At 36.6% G+C, this 18,830-nt stretch overlaps 1 protein-coding gene across 1 annotated transcript in view; it reads right to left on the minus strand.

The window, feature by feature from the left end:
* NBN (nibrin) overlaps window positions 1-18,830 on the minus strand; it is a gene marked incomplete in the record, with an annotated part of 346,156 nt that overhangs the window by 307,809 nt on the left and 19,517 nt on the right. Inside the window, 1 exon segment of the mRNA XM_053715908.1 lies at window positions 18,488-18,618. Coding sequence (XP_053571883.1) covers window positions 18,488-18,618 — 131 coding nt within the window.

An 18,830-nucleotide genomic window follows, 5' to 3' on the forward strand; every position in this document is an offset into this window, starting at 1 on the left:
GGTGGAAACGTCACCTCACAGAAAAAAAAAAAAAGAAGTTTTGCCTTGGGCGGCCGGAGCTGCTTAGTTTATCAAGGAGGCCGCAACAAATAAAAGGTACTTTTAACATACCTTTTTTAGAACTCACGACTGAAGGTCCCATTTATTTTTAGTGCTGGGAAATCCTAGTGATTTTGAAACGCTAGGATTTACCATCACTTTAGTTCAAATAATTTTTATTGTCATGGATCACATCAAATACAACATAATAAAACAGTGTGCTGGGTTACAATGTCCTAGTATTCTTAAATCAATTAAAGTTTTTAGCACACTGTTTATATCATTTTCATCAATTTTCCTCCCCCCTTCCCCTCTGCCTTCCCTAACTCCCTCTCCACCCCCTCCCCCCTCTTATACCATTTCCCTAAACCTAAACTTCATAACTGTATACAAAGAAAAACCTTTAACTTTAAACTTTTCCCGTTGAGCAGTGACAAGGTTTTAGATTCCTTTAGAACGCTATATCTATATTTAAGAAAGTTCCTATTCTCTCCAATTTAATTGCCCTAAAAAAAGCCTTATTGGTTACTTAGTGTTGATCTGTATGTACCTACATATTTCTATTTATTTAAAATCCAGTGTATCCACATGTTTTGGAATCTCTCAGATGTCCCTTGTATCCATGCAGCTGATTCTAGCATATAATAAACATCTTCAATTTTGGTCATTACCTCACCCCATTCTGGAGCCCCCACTTTCCATTTTCTAGCTATACATATTCTGGTAGCTGTACATAGAATATTAACCCATCTATTAGTAATTGAGTTAAGTGACTCCTGGGGAATATGTAGTAAGTTTAGGTATAGCTTTTCAGCACAACAGGCTTAGGTGCTGCACGTCACCCAGGGACCACTGCCTAAGTCCCCAGTACATAAAACAAAGGAAAAGCAGGCAGGTGACAGCAGATGCAATATTCTTTTATTAAGGAGGTAAAAAAGGCAACGTTTCGGGATTAGTCTCCCTTATTCATGCCATACCTGATACAAACTAACAAGTGACTTATATACATCTGTACCACTAGGTGGCGCTCAAGTGTATTTAACTCTTTCTTATCAAACACTTAACTTACTCATAAGTTTACATTTATACATTTCTTATTCTGTATACATTGCAGTGTATCCATGATTAGTAAAATCACAAATTTCTTATCAAACTTTCACAACAGTTATAATTTACATCTTATCAATAATAATCATAGAAATACTGTGAGGTCCCAGTCTCTATTTAAACCTTTAGGCTCCAGACTCCCTAATTCATATATCCAATATGCTTCTTTTTGCTTTAATAGAATTTCTCTATCCCCCCCTCTACGTGGAATATCAACTTTGTCAATTATTTGAAATTTCAATTGACTTATAGAGTGGTTTGCTTTTATAAAATGGGCAGCTAGAGGAGCTTTCACATTGCCAGTTCTAATATTGCTCTTATGTTCAATTATTCTTTCCTTAGCGGATCTGGTGGACTCCCCTATATAAACCCCCCCACATGGACATTTAATCATATATATTATGAAAGTGGTCAAGCATGTAAAATAACCTTTTATGTTATACTTTTTGCCAGTGTGAGGGTGATAAAAAACTGACCCTTTACTCATGTTGCTGCAACAGGAACACCCTAGACAGGGATAACAACCTGTATTTTTTGTAGTAATATACCTAGGTTTATTTTTGTTTTTAGTGCTAGGACCAATGTCAGCTTTGACCAATTTATTTTGGATATTACTACTTCTTTTAAAAGCAGACATAGGAGGGCTCTGAAATTCTATAATAGATGGGTTACAGTCAGATAAAATATTCCAGTGTTTCCTAATGATGCGCTGTATTTCATTACTCTGTGCATTATATTCTGTTACAAGGATAAGTCTATCTTTCTGATTGTTTTCCTTCTTTGCTCTATCCTTAGGGTGCAATAAATCTATTCTTGGAATCAATTTTACAGTCTCAATTTCTTTCGTTATTTGACTATTGGGATAACCCCTTTCCAGAAATCTCTCACCCATCTCAGTCAATCTCTTATTTAATATTTTCTCATCTGAGACAATTTTGCGCACTCGCAACATTTGACTGTGGGGTAGGGACTTAAGGAGAGAAGGCGGATGAGCACTTTCAAAGCGCAAAAGACTATTTCGGTCAGTTTTTTTCTTAAATAAATCAGTTTTAAACTGATTGCCAAATTTCATTACTCTCACGTCCAGGAAATCAACCACCTCCTCACTCCAAGTCAATTTCAATTTTATATATCTTGTTGATGAATTTAAATCATTCACAAACCTTTCAAGGGTTCCAACGTCGCCCCACCAGATGCCGAAAATATCGTCAATATACCGCCACCAGGTGGCGCCATACTGAACAAATAATTCGTTACAAAAAACAAATTTTTCCTCAAAGAGGTTCATAAAAATATTTGCATAATTTGGGGCGACGTTGGAACCCATGGCGGTACCTTGGAGTTGGAGGAAATAGTCATCCTGAAAGAGAAAGTAATTCCCACATAGTATAATTGTCAGAAGCTGGATAAAAAAATCTATTTGTGCAGAGGTGTATTGAATGTCATTTCTTAATGTATTTTCTACAGCGTCAATGCCACTTGAATGTTTTATATTAGTGTAGAGACTCTCTACATCTAAACTAAACATAATAAATTTACTACTAGGGAGATCTAAGGAGTCCAATTTGCATAAAAAATCATTAGTATCTTTAATGAAGGAACTGGAGCGTTCAACATAGGGCCGTAAGATCTTATCCAAAAATATTGAAATATTTGTAAAGACTGAATTGGTACTTGCAACAATAGGACGCCCTGGAGGGTTTTTAATGTCCTTATGTATTTTGGGTAGAACATACATTACAGGTGTATATGGATTATCTACCTGCAGAAAAGAAACAACATCTTTACCTATTATCTTCCTAGTAGTAAATTTATTATGTTTAGTTTAGATGTATAAAGATTTTTTTATCCAGCTTCTGACAATTATACTATGTGGGAATTACTTTCTCTTTCAGGATGACTATTTCCTCCAACTCCAAGGTACCGCCATGGGTTCCAACGTCGCCCCAAATTATGCAAATATTTTTATGAACCTCTTTGAGGAAAAATTTGTTTTTTGTAACGAATTATTTGTTCAGTATGGCGCCACCTGGTGGCGGTATATTGACGATATTTTCGGCATCTGGTGGGGCGACGTTGGAACCCTTGAAAGGTTTGTGAATGATTTAAATTCATCAACAAGATATATAAAATTGAAATTGACTTGGAGTGAGGAGGTGGTTGATTTCCTGGACGTGAGAGTAATGAAATTTGGCAATCAGTTTAAAACTGATTTATTTAAGAAAAAAACTGACCGAAATAGTCTTTTGCGCTTTGAAAGTGCTCATCCGCCTTCTCTCCTTAAGTCCCTACCCCACAGTCAAATGTTGCGAGTGCGCAAAATTGTCTCAGATGAGAAAATATTAAATAAGAGATTGACTGAGATGGGTGAGAGATTTCTGGAAAGGGGTTATCCCAATAGTCTAATAACGAAAGAAATTGAGACTGTAAAATTGATTCCAAGAATAGATTTATTGCACCCTAAGGATAGAGCAAAGAAGGAAAACAATCAGAAAGATAGACTTATCCTTGTAACAGAATATAATGCACAGAGTAATGAAATACAGCGCATCATTAGGAAACACTGGAATATTTTATCTGACTGTAACCCATCTATTATAGAATTTCAGAGCCCTCCTATGTCTGCTTTTAAAAGAAGTAGTAATATCCAAAATAAATTGGTCAAAGCTGACATTGGTCCTAGCACTAAAAACAAAAATAAACCTAGGTATATTACTACAAAAAATACAGGTTGTTATCCCTGTCTAGGGTGTTCCTGTTGCAGCAACATGAGTAAAGGGTCAGTTTTTTATCACCCTCACACTGGCAAAAAGTATAACATAAAAGGTTATTTTACATGCTTGACCACTTTCATAATATATATGATTAAATGTCCATGTGGGGGGGTTTATATAGGGGAGTCCACCAGATCCGCTAAGGAAAGAATAATTGAACATAAGAGCAATATTAGAACTGGCAATGTGAAAGCTCCTCTAGCTTCCCATTTTATAAAAGCAAACCACTCTATAAGTCAATTGAAATTTCAAAGAATTGACAAAGTTGATATTCCACGTAGAGGGGGGGATAGAGAAATTCTATTAAAGCAAAAAGAAGCATATTGGATATATGAATTAGGGAGTCTGGAGCCTAAAGGTTTAAATAGAGACTGGGACCTCACAGTATTTCTATGATTATTATTGATAAGATGTAAATTATAACTGTTGTGAAAGTTTGATAAGAAATTAGTGATTTTACTAATCATGGATACACTGCAATGTATACAGAATAAGAAATGTATAAATGTAAACTTATGAGTAAGTTAAGTGTTTGATAAGAAAGAGTTAAATACACTTGAGCGCCACCTAGTGGTACACATGTATATAAGTCACTTGTTAGTTTGTATCAGGTATGGCATGAATAAGGGAGACTAATCCCGAAACGTTGCCTTTTTTACCTCCTTAATAAAAGAATATTGAATATGTAGTAAGGCCTGTGAGGCTGATAATGTAAAGGAGTCGTCTAGAATCACCTTAAATAGTTGAGTAAGCTTGTCCCATGTAGGTTGTATATTTGGACACTCCCACCACATGTGAAAATAGGTCCCTATCCCTTTACATCCCCGATAACATAATCTACTACCCTGTGTGGTGTAATGTGAGGATTTCAGTGGTGTAAGGTACCATCTATATGAGGTTTTTATTGAGTTTTCGATAAGGTCTGCCCCTATTAAGCTTCTCCTCATTGAGGAGAAAATCTGGCTCCAATCTTCTCTATCATAGGTTATAGCTAAATCTTGTTCCCATTTGTCATAAATTACCAATTTTACTGAACTATTTGCTTCTTGAATGGCTAAGTATAAGCGTGTAATCATTTTTTTATTTCTACCAGGTGTCATTATCATTTGTTCAAGAGCAGTTTTTGGGCAGACTGGGATGCTGCCTAGTCTATATGTATTTATAGCATGGGAAATTTGGAGATATAAAAACCAGTGCAATGTATTTGGGTGTATTTTATCTCTTAATTGTGTAAATGTCAACAACTTCCCATTGTCTAGGAAATCAGCTACCCTATAGAGGCCTTTATTTCCCCACTTATCTATTTGTTTTTGAAATTCTTTTGGGAGTAGTGTACTTAGAGGTATTATAATAGTGTGTGGCGAGAGTAATTCCAATGCATGTGTTAGTGACCTCCACATAAGCTTAGAATCTTCTGTAGTTTTTAGTTTAATTATCCTCTGGTCTTTTGGATCTGTGGGTTTCCATAATATATCTCCCGGAGTGCTTAGTCTTCCAATATCCGCTTCAATGCCTGGCCATGTCATCCCCTGGCAATCTTTACATAAAAGAGCATTTTGTGCCAATCTGGCAGCATGATAATAATCTCTATGATTAGGGACTCCTACACCTCCCAATAGCTTGTGTTGTTTTAAAATATGAGCAGCTATTCTAGCTGTTTTATGTCCTCTTATAAATTCAAGCTCTTTAATTGGGATTTTAATAGGTAAAGCTCTAAAATAGATATAACAGCCTTGGTAGGACATTCATTTTAATGGCTGATAATCTGCCATACCAAGAAAAGTTCCCTTTCTTCCATTTCAATATATCTCTTCTTATAGTTTTGTAAATTGGGATGTAGTTTGCTTTATACAATGTTTCTATGGTGTCTGTGATTTGTATTCCTAGATATTTTAGGGAATGATTAACCCATTTAAAATCAAAGTTCGCTTCCATTAACTTTTGTGTGTGTGTTGGTAATGATAGAGGGAGTGCTTCGCATTTATCCGAATTTATTTTGAAACCCGAAACATTGGAAAAATCTTCTAATAATTGGTATAAATTAGGGAGGGAAAGCATTGGTTTTGTAATTGTAAGCAAGATATTGTCTGCAAATAAAGTTAGTGTTTGTTCCCCTTTATTTAATTTAACCCCATGGATATCCTTAGAGTTACGAATACAAGACGCCAAAGGTTCTATGCACAACGCAAATAAAAGTGGAGATAACGGACATCCCTGACGAGTTCCATTCAATATATTGATAGGTCGAGACTGATATCCCGCTGCCCTAATTGTTGCTACTGGGTTTGTGTATATATTTTTGATTGCCCCCCGAAATTTACTACCGAATCCCATATATTCGAGAACTCCCATCATATATTGCCAATCTACTCTGTCAAACGCCTTCTCCGCATCCAGAGAAAGGAGCAGAGAAGGCGTTTCTGTTCCCTTCAGATATTCTATCAGCGTCACTATGCGTCTTACATTATCAGGGGCCTCCCTATCTTTAATAAACCCTACCTGATCAGGATGGATCAATGAAGGTAAGTATTGTTTAAGCCTGTTTGCTAGGATTTTGGTGAGAATCTTGAGATCTTGGTTAATTAAGGAAATCGGCCTATAATTTTGTACTATTTTGGGGTTTTTCCCTGGCTTAGGGATTACTACTAAGGATTTACCACTGTTTAAAGCATAACTGTGTATATGGCAATCATTTCACATATGTTGGTGCTTTGTACGGCATACATTCTGCAGGTGATATCTAATGTCAGAGCACCTAAAGAATACAAACTTTAAAAACAAAACAGTGTTCTCCACAGATTAATTTTACCAGTCAGGCAGCATTATAAAGTAGCCATGTGGGGTCATTGTAATACTTTCTAATATTACAACAGTCTGCTACCCAAAGCATACAATTACATTTATTTAAATGATAACTGCAATAAACATTGAAACATTTTAATATTAGCTAATTTTAGATTAATATTTTTTTCTTTCACGATTCAGATAGAGTAAGCAATTTAAGTAACTTTCTAATTTACTCCTATTATAAATTTTTCTTTGTTTTCTTGGTATCTTTATTTTAATGTAAGTTAAGGAGCCGACCCATTTTTGGTTCAGCACCTGGGTAGCGTTTGCTGATTGGTGGCTAAATGTAGCTACCAATCAGCAAGCACTACCCAGTTTCTGAACCAAAAATGTGCAGGCTGCTATGATTACAGTTCTGCTTTTTCAAATAAAGATAGCAAAATAATGAAGAAAAATGTATAATAGGTGTAAATTAGAAAGTTGTTTAAAATTGCACGCTCTATCTGAATCATGAAAGAAAAAAAATGTGGGTTTTGTGTCCCTTTATTAACCCCTTGGTGACTGAGGACGTGTCAGGCACGTCCTACAAAAAATTACAGTTTAGGACCAAGGACGTGCGTGGCACGTCCTCTGGGATTTCAAGTGCTGGAAGCGGGGGGGGGGGGGTCAGACGCGCACATGCTACACACAACTTTAAAGGCAGGAGAGAGAGGGAGGTGGGAATTACTGTTGGGAAAGGGATCTGGGAGGGGGTAGAGTATTGGGGCAGCTGCACTACAGAATTTTTTTTTTTATTTATTTAGCCAAAAAAATGCCTAAAATTTAGCAAACTGGGTACTGGCAGACAGCTGCCAGTACCCAAGATGGCGGCAAATAGGTAGAGGGGGGGGGGATCCAACACTGCAGCATATATATATATAAATAAAACAAAAACATAAAGCCTTTTATTTTAGTACAATTGTAAGGTGGGGGAGGGAAGAGAGCTGTTTAAGGGGGGTCAGGGAGGGATCAGGGGATGGGATGTGTCAGGTGGGAGGCTGATCTCTAAACTAAAGCTACACTCTCCCTACAAGCTACCTAATTAACCCCTTCACTGCTGGGCATAATACAAGTCTGGTGCGCAGAGGCATTTAGTGGCCTTCTAATTACCAAAAAGTAATGTCAAAGCCATAAATGTCTTCTATTTCTGAACAAAGGGGATCCCAGAGAAGCATTTACAACCATTTGTGCCATAATTGCACAAGTCATTTGTAAATAATTTCAGTGAGAAACCTTAAGTTTGTGAAAAAGTGAACAATTGTTTTTATTTGATAGTATTTGGCGGTGAAATGGTGGCATGACATATACCAAAATGAGCCTAGATCAATACTTTGGGATGTCTTCTAAAAAAAAAAATATATACATGTCAAGGGATATTCAGGGATTCCTGACAGATATCAGTGTTCCAATGTAACTATCGCTAATTTTGAAAAGAAAAAAATGGTTTGGAAATAGCAAAGTGCTACTTGTATTTATTGCCCTATAAATTTCAATAAAAGCAAAGAAACATTGGGTATTTCTAAACTCAGGACAAAATTTAGGAACTATTTAGCATGGGTGTTTTTTGGTGGTTGTAGATGTCTAACAGATTATGGGGGTCAAAGTTAGAAAAGGTGTGCTTTTTCCATTTTTTTCATCATATTTTATAAAAAAAAATATAGTAAATAAGATATGATGAAAATAATGGTATCTTTAGAAAGTCCATTTAATGGCGAGAAAAACTGTATATAATATGTGTGGGTACAGTAAATGAGTAAGAGGAAAAATTACAGCTAAACACAAACACTGCAGAAATGTAAAAATAGCCCTGGTCCCTACGGTAAGAAAATTGAAAAATGATCTGGTCACTAAGGGCTTAAATATGTCATAGGAAGAACACTGCAAAATGTAAATTAAAGTAACATGAGAAAATATTCTGAATAAGTATTTTACATGAATGAAGTCAAGATCAGAAACACTTTTCTTAGAACCAGTGTCTAAACACTTTTTTTTTTTTTTTATTATTTTACATATGGATAGAACATGCAAAACCTGGAACACTCTAAGAATATATGGTAGTCAATATAATCCAATATATATTTTTTTTTTACTAATGAATGGACTCAGCTATCCAATTTATTTTTTATACCATCTAATTTGCAGATTCAAGTTTTCTTACTGCAAATCCATAAATCATATAGTAAAAGCTGAATAAAGTGATATTAAAGAAACATTAAACACTTTGAAATGGTAATATAAAATGATAAATCTTATGTATATAAAAAAAAAAAAAAAAAAAAGTCTGCAATATACTTTCATTATTTCTTTTGTCCCTTTTTTCCTGCAATTCCATTTTGAAATTGTAGGCATTTCAGTTCCTGGTAGAAATGAAAGTGCAGAACACTGTTATATTCCACACAGCCATTGGCTGCACAATCTAGTGACCTATTTACAACATGGCAGCTCCCATTGTTTTTAGACACAAACTTTACACTTATTTTGACAATTTTTAAGTAGCTAATGAAACTTTAAAAAAAATACATCTATCTACATGTTATTCTCAGAATTTTCTTTTCTTTGAGGTCATCATTCTATCTAGCATTTATTTAGTGTTTAATGTCCCTTTAAAATCAAAATGTATAATTATGCATACTTAGAAAACTTTGCAATGAAGTTTTATTATTTACTTGTTATGCAATTTAGCTCAGACAACTGTAGTATCTCCACTCCCCCCAGAGAGAATGGAGAGAATTCCTTACACTCCTACATGCTGTACACTGATATGTGTAGAGGTACTGTATATCTGTCCCTAATCAGCCATAGTAAAGTACAATAAACAACATTCAAGAGACATGTTGCAATGCAGCAGATAGATTCTAATGCATAAATAGAAAATTACATCCTTTTAAATTTACTTTAAAACAGATACATAAGTATCAGTTAAGTTCTTTCTTCTAATGTTTCTTGGCTAACAGGCACAAAGTAGGTAGTATTTGTAGTGAGCATCAGTGGGAGGTACATAACTGATACTCCTGTATTAACCCTTTCGTGACAGGGTTAAAGTGTCTACATCGGAACACCTGTTCGATGTAGACAAATTGAAACTACGCGATCGTGCATACGATCGCGAGATTTCAATTATTGGATCGCATCTGGGGGGCGTCCCTACAACCCTAGGAACGCCCTCCAGACCGCGATCAAGTCCTTGAAGCGCAGAAGGCTTCAGGACAGCCGTTTGATATGACGTTCTATTCCGTCATAACGGCTTTAAAGCCCAGTGTAAATATGACGGAATAGAACGGCATAACGGCGTTAAAAGGTTAATTTCAGTTTATATTTCAACAGTTGTAAATAAACTACAAATATAATATATATCTTAACATATGTAAATGCTGCTTTTTCATATGCACAATAGAAGTTGCTTCAGTACAATATCCATGAAATTGCATGATTTTTATGCAGTTTTGCAATAAATTAACATACTGGGCGAGTATAAGCTTTTTTTTTTTTTGTATTTTACTTATTAGAAGGGACAGTTTACTGCAGAATTGTTATTGCTTAAAAAGATAGATAATCTCTTTATTACCCATTCCCCAGTTTTGCATAACCAACACGATTATATTAATATACTTTTTACATCTGTAATTACCTTTTTCTAAGCCTCTGCAGATACTCCCCCCTTATTCTTTTGACAGACTTGCATTTTAGACAATCAGTGCTGACTCCTAGGTAACTCCACGGGAGTGAGCACAGTGGTATCTATATGGCACACATGAACTAGCACTGTCTAGCTGTAAAAAACTGACAACATGCAATGAACAAAGCAACTGAGATGATAAAAGTAAATTGAAAAGCTGTTTAAAATTGCATGCCCTATCTGAATCAGGAAAGTTTATATTTTTTCTTTTATATTTTTTACTGAGTTGATTATATAATCATACAGGCAAAGCATACAATGAAATGTTTATATCAATAACATCACAGAATATTTTCACCCACATAAGGTACATTTAATACAAACAATCCACAGCCTGCAGCACACTTTAGAACCCGGAACCAGTAAGAGTAATGTAAAGGTCACCCAAACACAAGAGAGCAGTCCGGAGTGCCGTAACTGCTGCCGATCAAGCCACTGAGAAATCCCAAAGTAGACAAAAGCATGCAAGCACTACTCCAGTGAATAGAATACAAAAATGTATTGAAAAATCCATTAAAAAATCTGACTCCATATAGTAGACAAAGAAACAGACATGGAGGGACACAGACTGATGCGTTTCAGGCCCCCTAGTGGCGCTTAGTAATAGACTTACTCATACAGGTAAAAAGTACCTATATATAGGGAGGGAATTTAACCCTTTCCGCTAACTACCAATCAACACAAAATTTAATGTTGCCACAACCAACTTATACATTGTTTAAAATACAACAATAAAACAGATGTATAATCCTATGTAAACAACATTAATAGGATCAACTACATTGGCTGATAAAAATATACCACATTAACAAAAATGTGTGGAATATACATTAACAGTTATTACATTCAACTAACGCCAATGTCACCCACAATATAATTGCTAAGACAATAATAAATGTAACCCTCTCAATTTGATAAGGTAAATATGTGAATATATATATATCTATTCCTTCTAATTGAGACCCATGTGCCAATTGTGAACATAACAATAATTATTAGGTGTATATATATATATATATATATATCCACAAACTGCTTCTAATGGTGAATAAAAGGGGATAGGATAGTAACAAGAAAGGGCCACTTATGGACACGTAAAAATGAAATCGCTAAAATTAGATAAAGTTAAAAAGTTATATTATTCTGAAATATCTTAAGAGACATAAACCCAAAATGTTTCTTTCATGATTCAGACAGAGCTTACATTTTTAAACAACTTATCAAGTAACTTCTATTACCAAATGTTCTTCATTTTAAGGAATGTGCACGTGTCTGGAGCACTATATGGCAGCAGTTTTACAACAATGTAATACATTAGCAAGAGCACTAGATGGCAGCACTATTTCCCGTTCTGTAGAGCTCCAGAAATCTGCACGCTACCGACCTAGGTATCTATTCAACAAAGAATAACATAAGAATGAAGCAAATTTGAAATTGGGAACTTTTTTAAAATTGAATTCTTTATCTGTATAATGAAAGAAAAATGTGTTTCATGTCCTTTTAATATAACTGGGGAGTTTCAGCAAATCTGCTCAAAGACCTTAAAAGTGTATTGCAAAGAGGTACAGCTCTAAAGTAGGGCACAGGATTCATGTTTGGTATAAGACAATTATAGGGTTTTAGCAGTAACTAGACTGATTCTAGGACTATAAAATATAAAAATATACAGGTAGCCCTCAGTTTACGCCGGGGTTAGGTTCCAGAAGGAATGGTTGTAAATCGAAACCGTTGTAAATTGAAACCCAGTTTATAATGTAAGTCAAAGGGAAGTGAGGGAGTTAGGTTCCAGGCCCCTCTCAAAATTGACATAAGTAACACCTAATACATTATTTTTAAAGCTTTGAAATGAAGACATTAAATGCTAAATAGCATTATAAACCTAATTAAATAATCACACAACAGACTGTATCATCAAACTAAGTTTAATGAACAAAAACATTTTTTTACTTGCATTTTTATGCAAACAGTTCTCTGCATCGTTTGCATGTTAGATAATATTGGGTCTGCACCTATTTTATGCATTTCAATCTGGAGTGATTAATAGGCAGTTAGGCACCCTCGCCTCAAGCAGCTGGGCAGGGAGATAATAGGGAAGTGGCTGCTAGATCTTGTTGCTCGATAGCTAAGGTCTGTTCTGTGTACACAGATTAATTTAAGTCTGCTAAGTTTGCATAACTTTGCTGCAACACAAGCAGACAGCTCCACCTACTGGCTATTTTAATTAGTGCACTGCTTTTCAATAGCAGTCACATGACTGGAAAAAAAAAGTTGTTATTCTGAAAAGGCGCTAATTGAACCGGCGTAAACCGAGGTCCACCTGTATTGTATGGGAGTAAATAACTCATCCTCTATTGAGGTATCTTAGGCTCTATATCTTTCACTCAATCCCCTGTTATTTAGATTAACTATAGAAAAATATGTCAGGTGAGAATTATCATTTACAAACACACTGTAAATATAATAAATAAAAAGTACGAGCAGGTAGCTTCTACACATCAAGCATTTCTGCACTCGCTACATAAAAAGGTATGTAGCTTACTAAGTCATAACGAAGTAGATCTTCCTTCTTGCACATTGTACAGAGGATATGTAGATCTCGTATGAAGCAAACTGTAAGGAATGTAATCAGGCAGAAGCATGGATGTTTTATATATCCCTGCTGATCTGTCCCGGCAGCAGACAGCCCAGCTGCAGAGGAAAAGGAGGATGTTATGTCTCAACAATAGGCCAGCCTCAGTCTGCATCAGAGTTGTACAGGTCATGTGAGGCAGCTGAGTAAATAAAGATATGCTAACATAGATAATTATAACAGACTAGTTAATACAATTACTTAAAGGGACACTCAAGTCAAAATAAACTTTCATGAATCAGAAAGAGCATGCAGTTTCAAGACACTTTCCAATTTACTTCCATTATCAAATTTTGCAGTCTTTTTATCAAATCTTACTGAGCATGTGCACAAGCTCACAGGGTATACATATACTAGTCTGTGATTGGCTCATGACTGTCACGTGATACAGGGGGACGGATAATGGGAGAAAATAAAAAAAAAATGTCTGAATTTCAAATAAGCAGTAGATTTTCTTTTTCCTGAGTAAATGTTATTGTATTTTTATTATGCACTTGTTAATTATGTAATTCTATTGCATTGCGTGATTCTTTAATGTATAACTGTAAAGTTGAACCCCTAAAACACACCTTACCTAGTGCTGATATCTAGATGCAAATTATAATTAGCATAACCTGCTGAACAAAACAAAAAGGGAAGAGACACTAAATACCACAGCATAGAAAAAAAAAAGAAAGAAAAAAAAAAACGATTTTGACTGCCTGCTATCATAAGTCCCCTATAATAATTTATTATTATTACTATCAATCATTTGTAGAGCACCAACAGGTTCCGCAGAGATAAAGACATGGGTCTAATATGCAAGGTGACAGTTATGAGAGACAAAGGGATAGAGGGCCCTGCCAAGAGTTTCACTGTTGTAAATAATCTCTCATGAAGGAGATCTACAAAGCAGTTAGGCTTGTGGGCTTACAAGCTAAGGGGGTTCAAGGGGATAACTAAAGGAGGAGAGGAACTAAGATAGGAAAATGTTAGCGTATTTTATATGATCCCTTAACAGTAGAGTATTTAAGGAGCGTTTGAAAACTAGGGGAGAGTCGTGCAGAGCGAGGCAGAGAGTTCCACAAAATAGGGGCAAGTCTGGAGATGTCTTGTAGACGGGAATGTGAGGAGGTAAGAAGAGAGAAGGAGTTCATGAGCAGAGTAAAGGGAACGGGATGGCGAGTATCTGGAGACTAGGTCGGAGATATAGGGTGGAGCAGTTTTATTGAGAGCTTTAAAAGTCAGGATGTTTATTCTGTTTTATTCTGGAGGTTAGAGGAAGCCAGTGAAGGGACTGGCAGAGAGGTGCAGCAGATGAGGAGCGATGTGTAAGGAAGGTCAGCCTGGCAGAGGCATTTATTATGGATTGTAAGGGAGATAGACAGCAGCTAGGGTATCTGGAGAAGATGGAGTTGCAATATTTAAGTCAGGAAATTATTAGAAAGTGGATTAAAGTCTTAGTTGTGTCTTGTGTGAGGCACAGGCAAATTGTGGAGATGTTTTTAAGGTGGAGGCAGCAAGAATTGGTCAAAGACTGGATGTGGGGAGTGAAAGGGAGATCTGAGTCAAGTGTGACCCCAAGACATCGAGCATGCAGGGTTGGGGTAGTGATCTTATTATAAACAGTTAGAGAAAGTAGGGGGTATGGATTTTGAAAGAAGGGCAGAAAAAAAGAAGCTCAATTTGCTCATTTTGAGAGAATTAGCTTAAGGTAGTGAGAGGACATATTAAAAAGATAGTTAGTGACACGAGTTAGTAAGGAAGGGGATAGGTCTGGTGCAGAGATGTAGATTTCTGTATCATCAGCATACAAATGGTATTGAAACAAATGGGACTGTATTAAGGAACCTAAGAGTGATCTATATATTAAGAAGCAAAGGGGACCAAGGACAGAGCCTTCTGGTACCCCAACAGAAAGTGGTAAAGGGTCAGAGGATGTGCCAGAGAAGGTAACAATAAATTTGCTTTGTAGATTGCTATACAGTCACACTGTGGGAAACTGTAGGGATTCCATAAACTAAGATCCAAAATGAAAGCTAGCATTAATATATAGTGTTGCCAAAGGTGTGCAAGAGTCCTTAGGCAAATGATGACAAGTGTCTCTGTGCTAAGCCTACTCCGGTTTTTATAGTTGTCTCAAACAGATTTGTGCTCACCACAAGGTATTAAAGGATTACAGCGCTGCTGGCATGAACATTTCGGACCTCTATTGCCTTGTCATGCAGTACTCCCTTCCATATATATTTGGATAAGAAAAATCACAAAAAATCCACAAGACTGACACATTGGGAGCACACAAATCACATGCTAAGGGCACCCATAACAGGACCACAACATCTGTTGAACATCTGTTGAACATGAACTATGGCAAATGCTTCACCGATATCACTTGGTAAGTGTGGAATCTTGAAATCCTCAACAAGGTCACTCGGGAAGGCAGCATTTAACTTAGACTTCGAGTAGGCATCAAATATGTTGGGTATGGTAAGTGCACCTAGGCATGTCTTGTGGGTACCCAATGTCAAAGCCGAGCCAGTCTGCACCTTACATAGGGTCTTAGGCCCACCAGCGCAACTATGACTGCTATCACACTAAGCCAGCAGTATTCTTGTCCTCCTTAGCATCCTTCAGTGTGATTAAGGTCAGGAAAAGCTGAAGTTCTAACTCCTGGAAGTGACGCTGGAGTAGCTGGGTTACAGCAGGCCTTTCCCGCCTCGACTACTGCAACTCTATCCTCTCTGGTCTCCCTAGCTGCCGCCTAGCTCCTTTACAATCTATAATGAATGCCTCTGCCAGACTCATCTTCCTTGCACGTCGCTCTTCATCTGCCGTACCTCTCTGCCAATCCCTTCACTGGCTTCCTCTTGCCTCCAGGATTAAACACAAAATTCTCACTCTGACACACAAAGTCCTCAATTGCACTGCTCCCCCTACATCTCAGACCTTGTCTCCATATACTCTCCCTCCCGTCTCCTTCACTCCGCTCATGACCTCCTACTCTCCTCCTCTCTTGTTATTTCCTTACATTTCCGTCTACAAGCTTTCTCAAGACTGGCTCCCATCTTATGGAACACTCTTTGCCTCGCTCCACAAGAATCTCCCCTAGTTTTAAAAGCTTTAAGTGCGCCCTGAAGACTCTACTATTCAGGGACGCTTGCAACCTACACTAACCTTCCTATCTCCACTGCTATCCCCTAAAACCCTATAGCATGTAAGCCTATGAGCCCAGCTGTTTGTAGTTCACCTTCATAAGAGCCGACTACAACAGTGCAACTCTCGGCAGGACCCTCTCTATCCCCATTTGATCCCTGTAATAGTTTTTTTTATATACCACCCATGTTCATAGCGCTGCGGAACCTGTTGGCGCTCTAAAAATACCTGATAATAATAATAATAACAAAAACAGAAAGCTTGCATTTTTCAATAGCAGACAGTATTGCTGGGAAGCCGAACTCTTCTGCCCCTTTCCCCCCCTTAACGTGTGCATATAATCAAATAGCGTGTCAAATCTTAATTCAGTTTGATAAGAGCTCTGATGCTGTTCTGCTAGAGAAGGACCAGGTGAGCAATTTCTTCCTCTGTAAATGACAATTATCTTATATCTTCAAATGCTATAACAATAGTGTGTGATCAAACAGTAGATCTTCACTTAGATTCTGCAGTAGCAAGAGTATCACTGTACTAAACAACCCAGTTACCTGTGGGGGTAAATGTTCGGAAGCCTAAGAAAGATATGTGATCCACCACACAGAATGGAATTCCAAAGCCGAGATACTAGCAAGTTCTCTTGCAAGATGGCCCCCAAGTCTGTGCAATATTATGCTGCGTGGCTTTCACGAAAGAGCATAGGCTAGACTTGCGGTCCAAATATCAGCTCCTGGATTCTTCCAGTACTCTGTAAGGCTTGTCTCCTATCGACTATATAAAAGTACACTATGTAAACTATACATCATTGTGTAGAATAATCCTAAAATCTAATCTACAACCAGGAGCTTCACCAAGACTCTTCCCTGTTGCTTACCAAGAGAATGCTCTATCTGAATCACGAAAGAAAACATTTGGGGTCAGTGTCCTTTTAAAGAGGCAGTAAAGTCAATTTTATTCATGCTTGAGAAATTAATCACATTGCAAACTACCTGCATGCAAAATAAGTGTAATAAAAACATGTAATACTGTCATAGTGCTAAATAAAATTTACAAGGACATGCTGCTTGAAAAGCCTCTTCAGGGTTGTTTATCTTTCTTTGTATGTGCTGTGGCCAGTTAATTACAGATATAAATGAGTTCCTGTGGAGTGCCAGGGTTTTGCATTCCATTGAAGGCACTCCAGCATCTCTAAGGGGTGGGTGTGTGTGGGGGGAGTAGAAACACAATAATAAAAGTGCATTGCAAAACTTATTTTATGGGGAATAAATGAAATTTTGAGTTGAATGTTCCCTTAAAGGGACATGAAACCCCAAATTTTTTTTTTCATGATTTAGACAGAACATACAATTTTAATAATTTTTCCAATTTACTTCTATTATTTAATTTGCTTACGTCTCTTGTTGTCCTTTGCTGAAATATTTATCTAGGAAAGCTCAGGAGCAGCAAAGAACCTAGGTTCTAGCTGCCGATTGGTGGCTGCATATATATACCGATGTGTTCAGTTAGAAACCAGTAGTGCATTGCTGCTCCTTCAACAAAGCATACCAAGAGAATTAAGCAAATTTGATAATAGAAGTAAACTGGAAAGTTGTTTAAAATTGCATGTTCTACCGAAATCATGAAAGAAATTTTTTGGGTTTCATGTCCCTTTTAAGGGACATAATACTTATATGTTAAATCACTTGAAACGGATGCAGCATAACTGTAAAAAGCTGACATGAAAATATCACCTGAACATCTCTATGTAAAAAAGGTATATATAATACCTCACAATTTCCTCAGCTCACCAGAGTTGCCCAGCTGCAGGTTAAAAAAATAAAAAATAAAAAAATAAAAAAAAAAATAAAAAAAAAAATAAAGAAATGGATAGCAGCCAATAGGCATCAGCAGTGCTGAGGTCATGAACTCTTTTACTGTGATCTCATGAGATTTAGCTTAACTCTCATGAGATTTGATAGTAAACTTCCTTGAACTGAATAGGGAAATAAGATGAGTGTGCACGAAGCACGCTCCCTTGCCTGTCCTGGGACAAGCATACTGATTTGCTGCATAAAGTCGTTTACAATGGGATGTCAATACTTATGACATTTTTAGGTAAAATATCTTTTTTTTTTTTTACATAGAGATGTTCAGGTGATATTTTCTAGTCAGCTTTTTACAGCTATGCTGTAGCACATTTGGGTATCATGGCCCTTTAAGTGTTCAAATGTCTCACCAACGATCAACAAACAAATGCTGCTGTAAGCAGATCAGTAGAGAGTAAAACAAAGCATAATGTATTGTATTTTTTATTTCCCTTAAACTTACCAGGTTGGCGACAGTATGTGTAGCAGATAACACAGCATGGGAACGACTAATCGATTGATCATCTGGAATTAAAATCACACAGTTCTTGCGTCCCACAACATAGTCTGTACCAGTGAGAAAATGATAGGTCTCTGGTATAGGAATTTAGAGAAAAAAAATACACTAAATTAAATACATTGATACAGGCTTCAAGAAAAGAAAAATTACTTTATTCACAACTATATATATTCTTTTATTCTCAGATCTAAGAAATATAGGGTGACTAATGCCCAAACACATTACTTAAAGGGATAGTTTACTCAAAAATATTCTCCCCTTTAATTTGTTCCCAATTATACACTTT

The sequence above is a fragment of the Bombina bombina genome, chromosome 5, assembly GCF_027579735.1.
Source record: "Bombina bombina isolate aBomBom1 chromosome 5, aBomBom1.pri, whole genome shotgun sequence".
Taxonomy (NCBI): domain Eukaryota; kingdom Metazoa; phylum Chordata; class Amphibia; order Anura; family Bombinatoridae; genus Bombina; species Bombina bombina.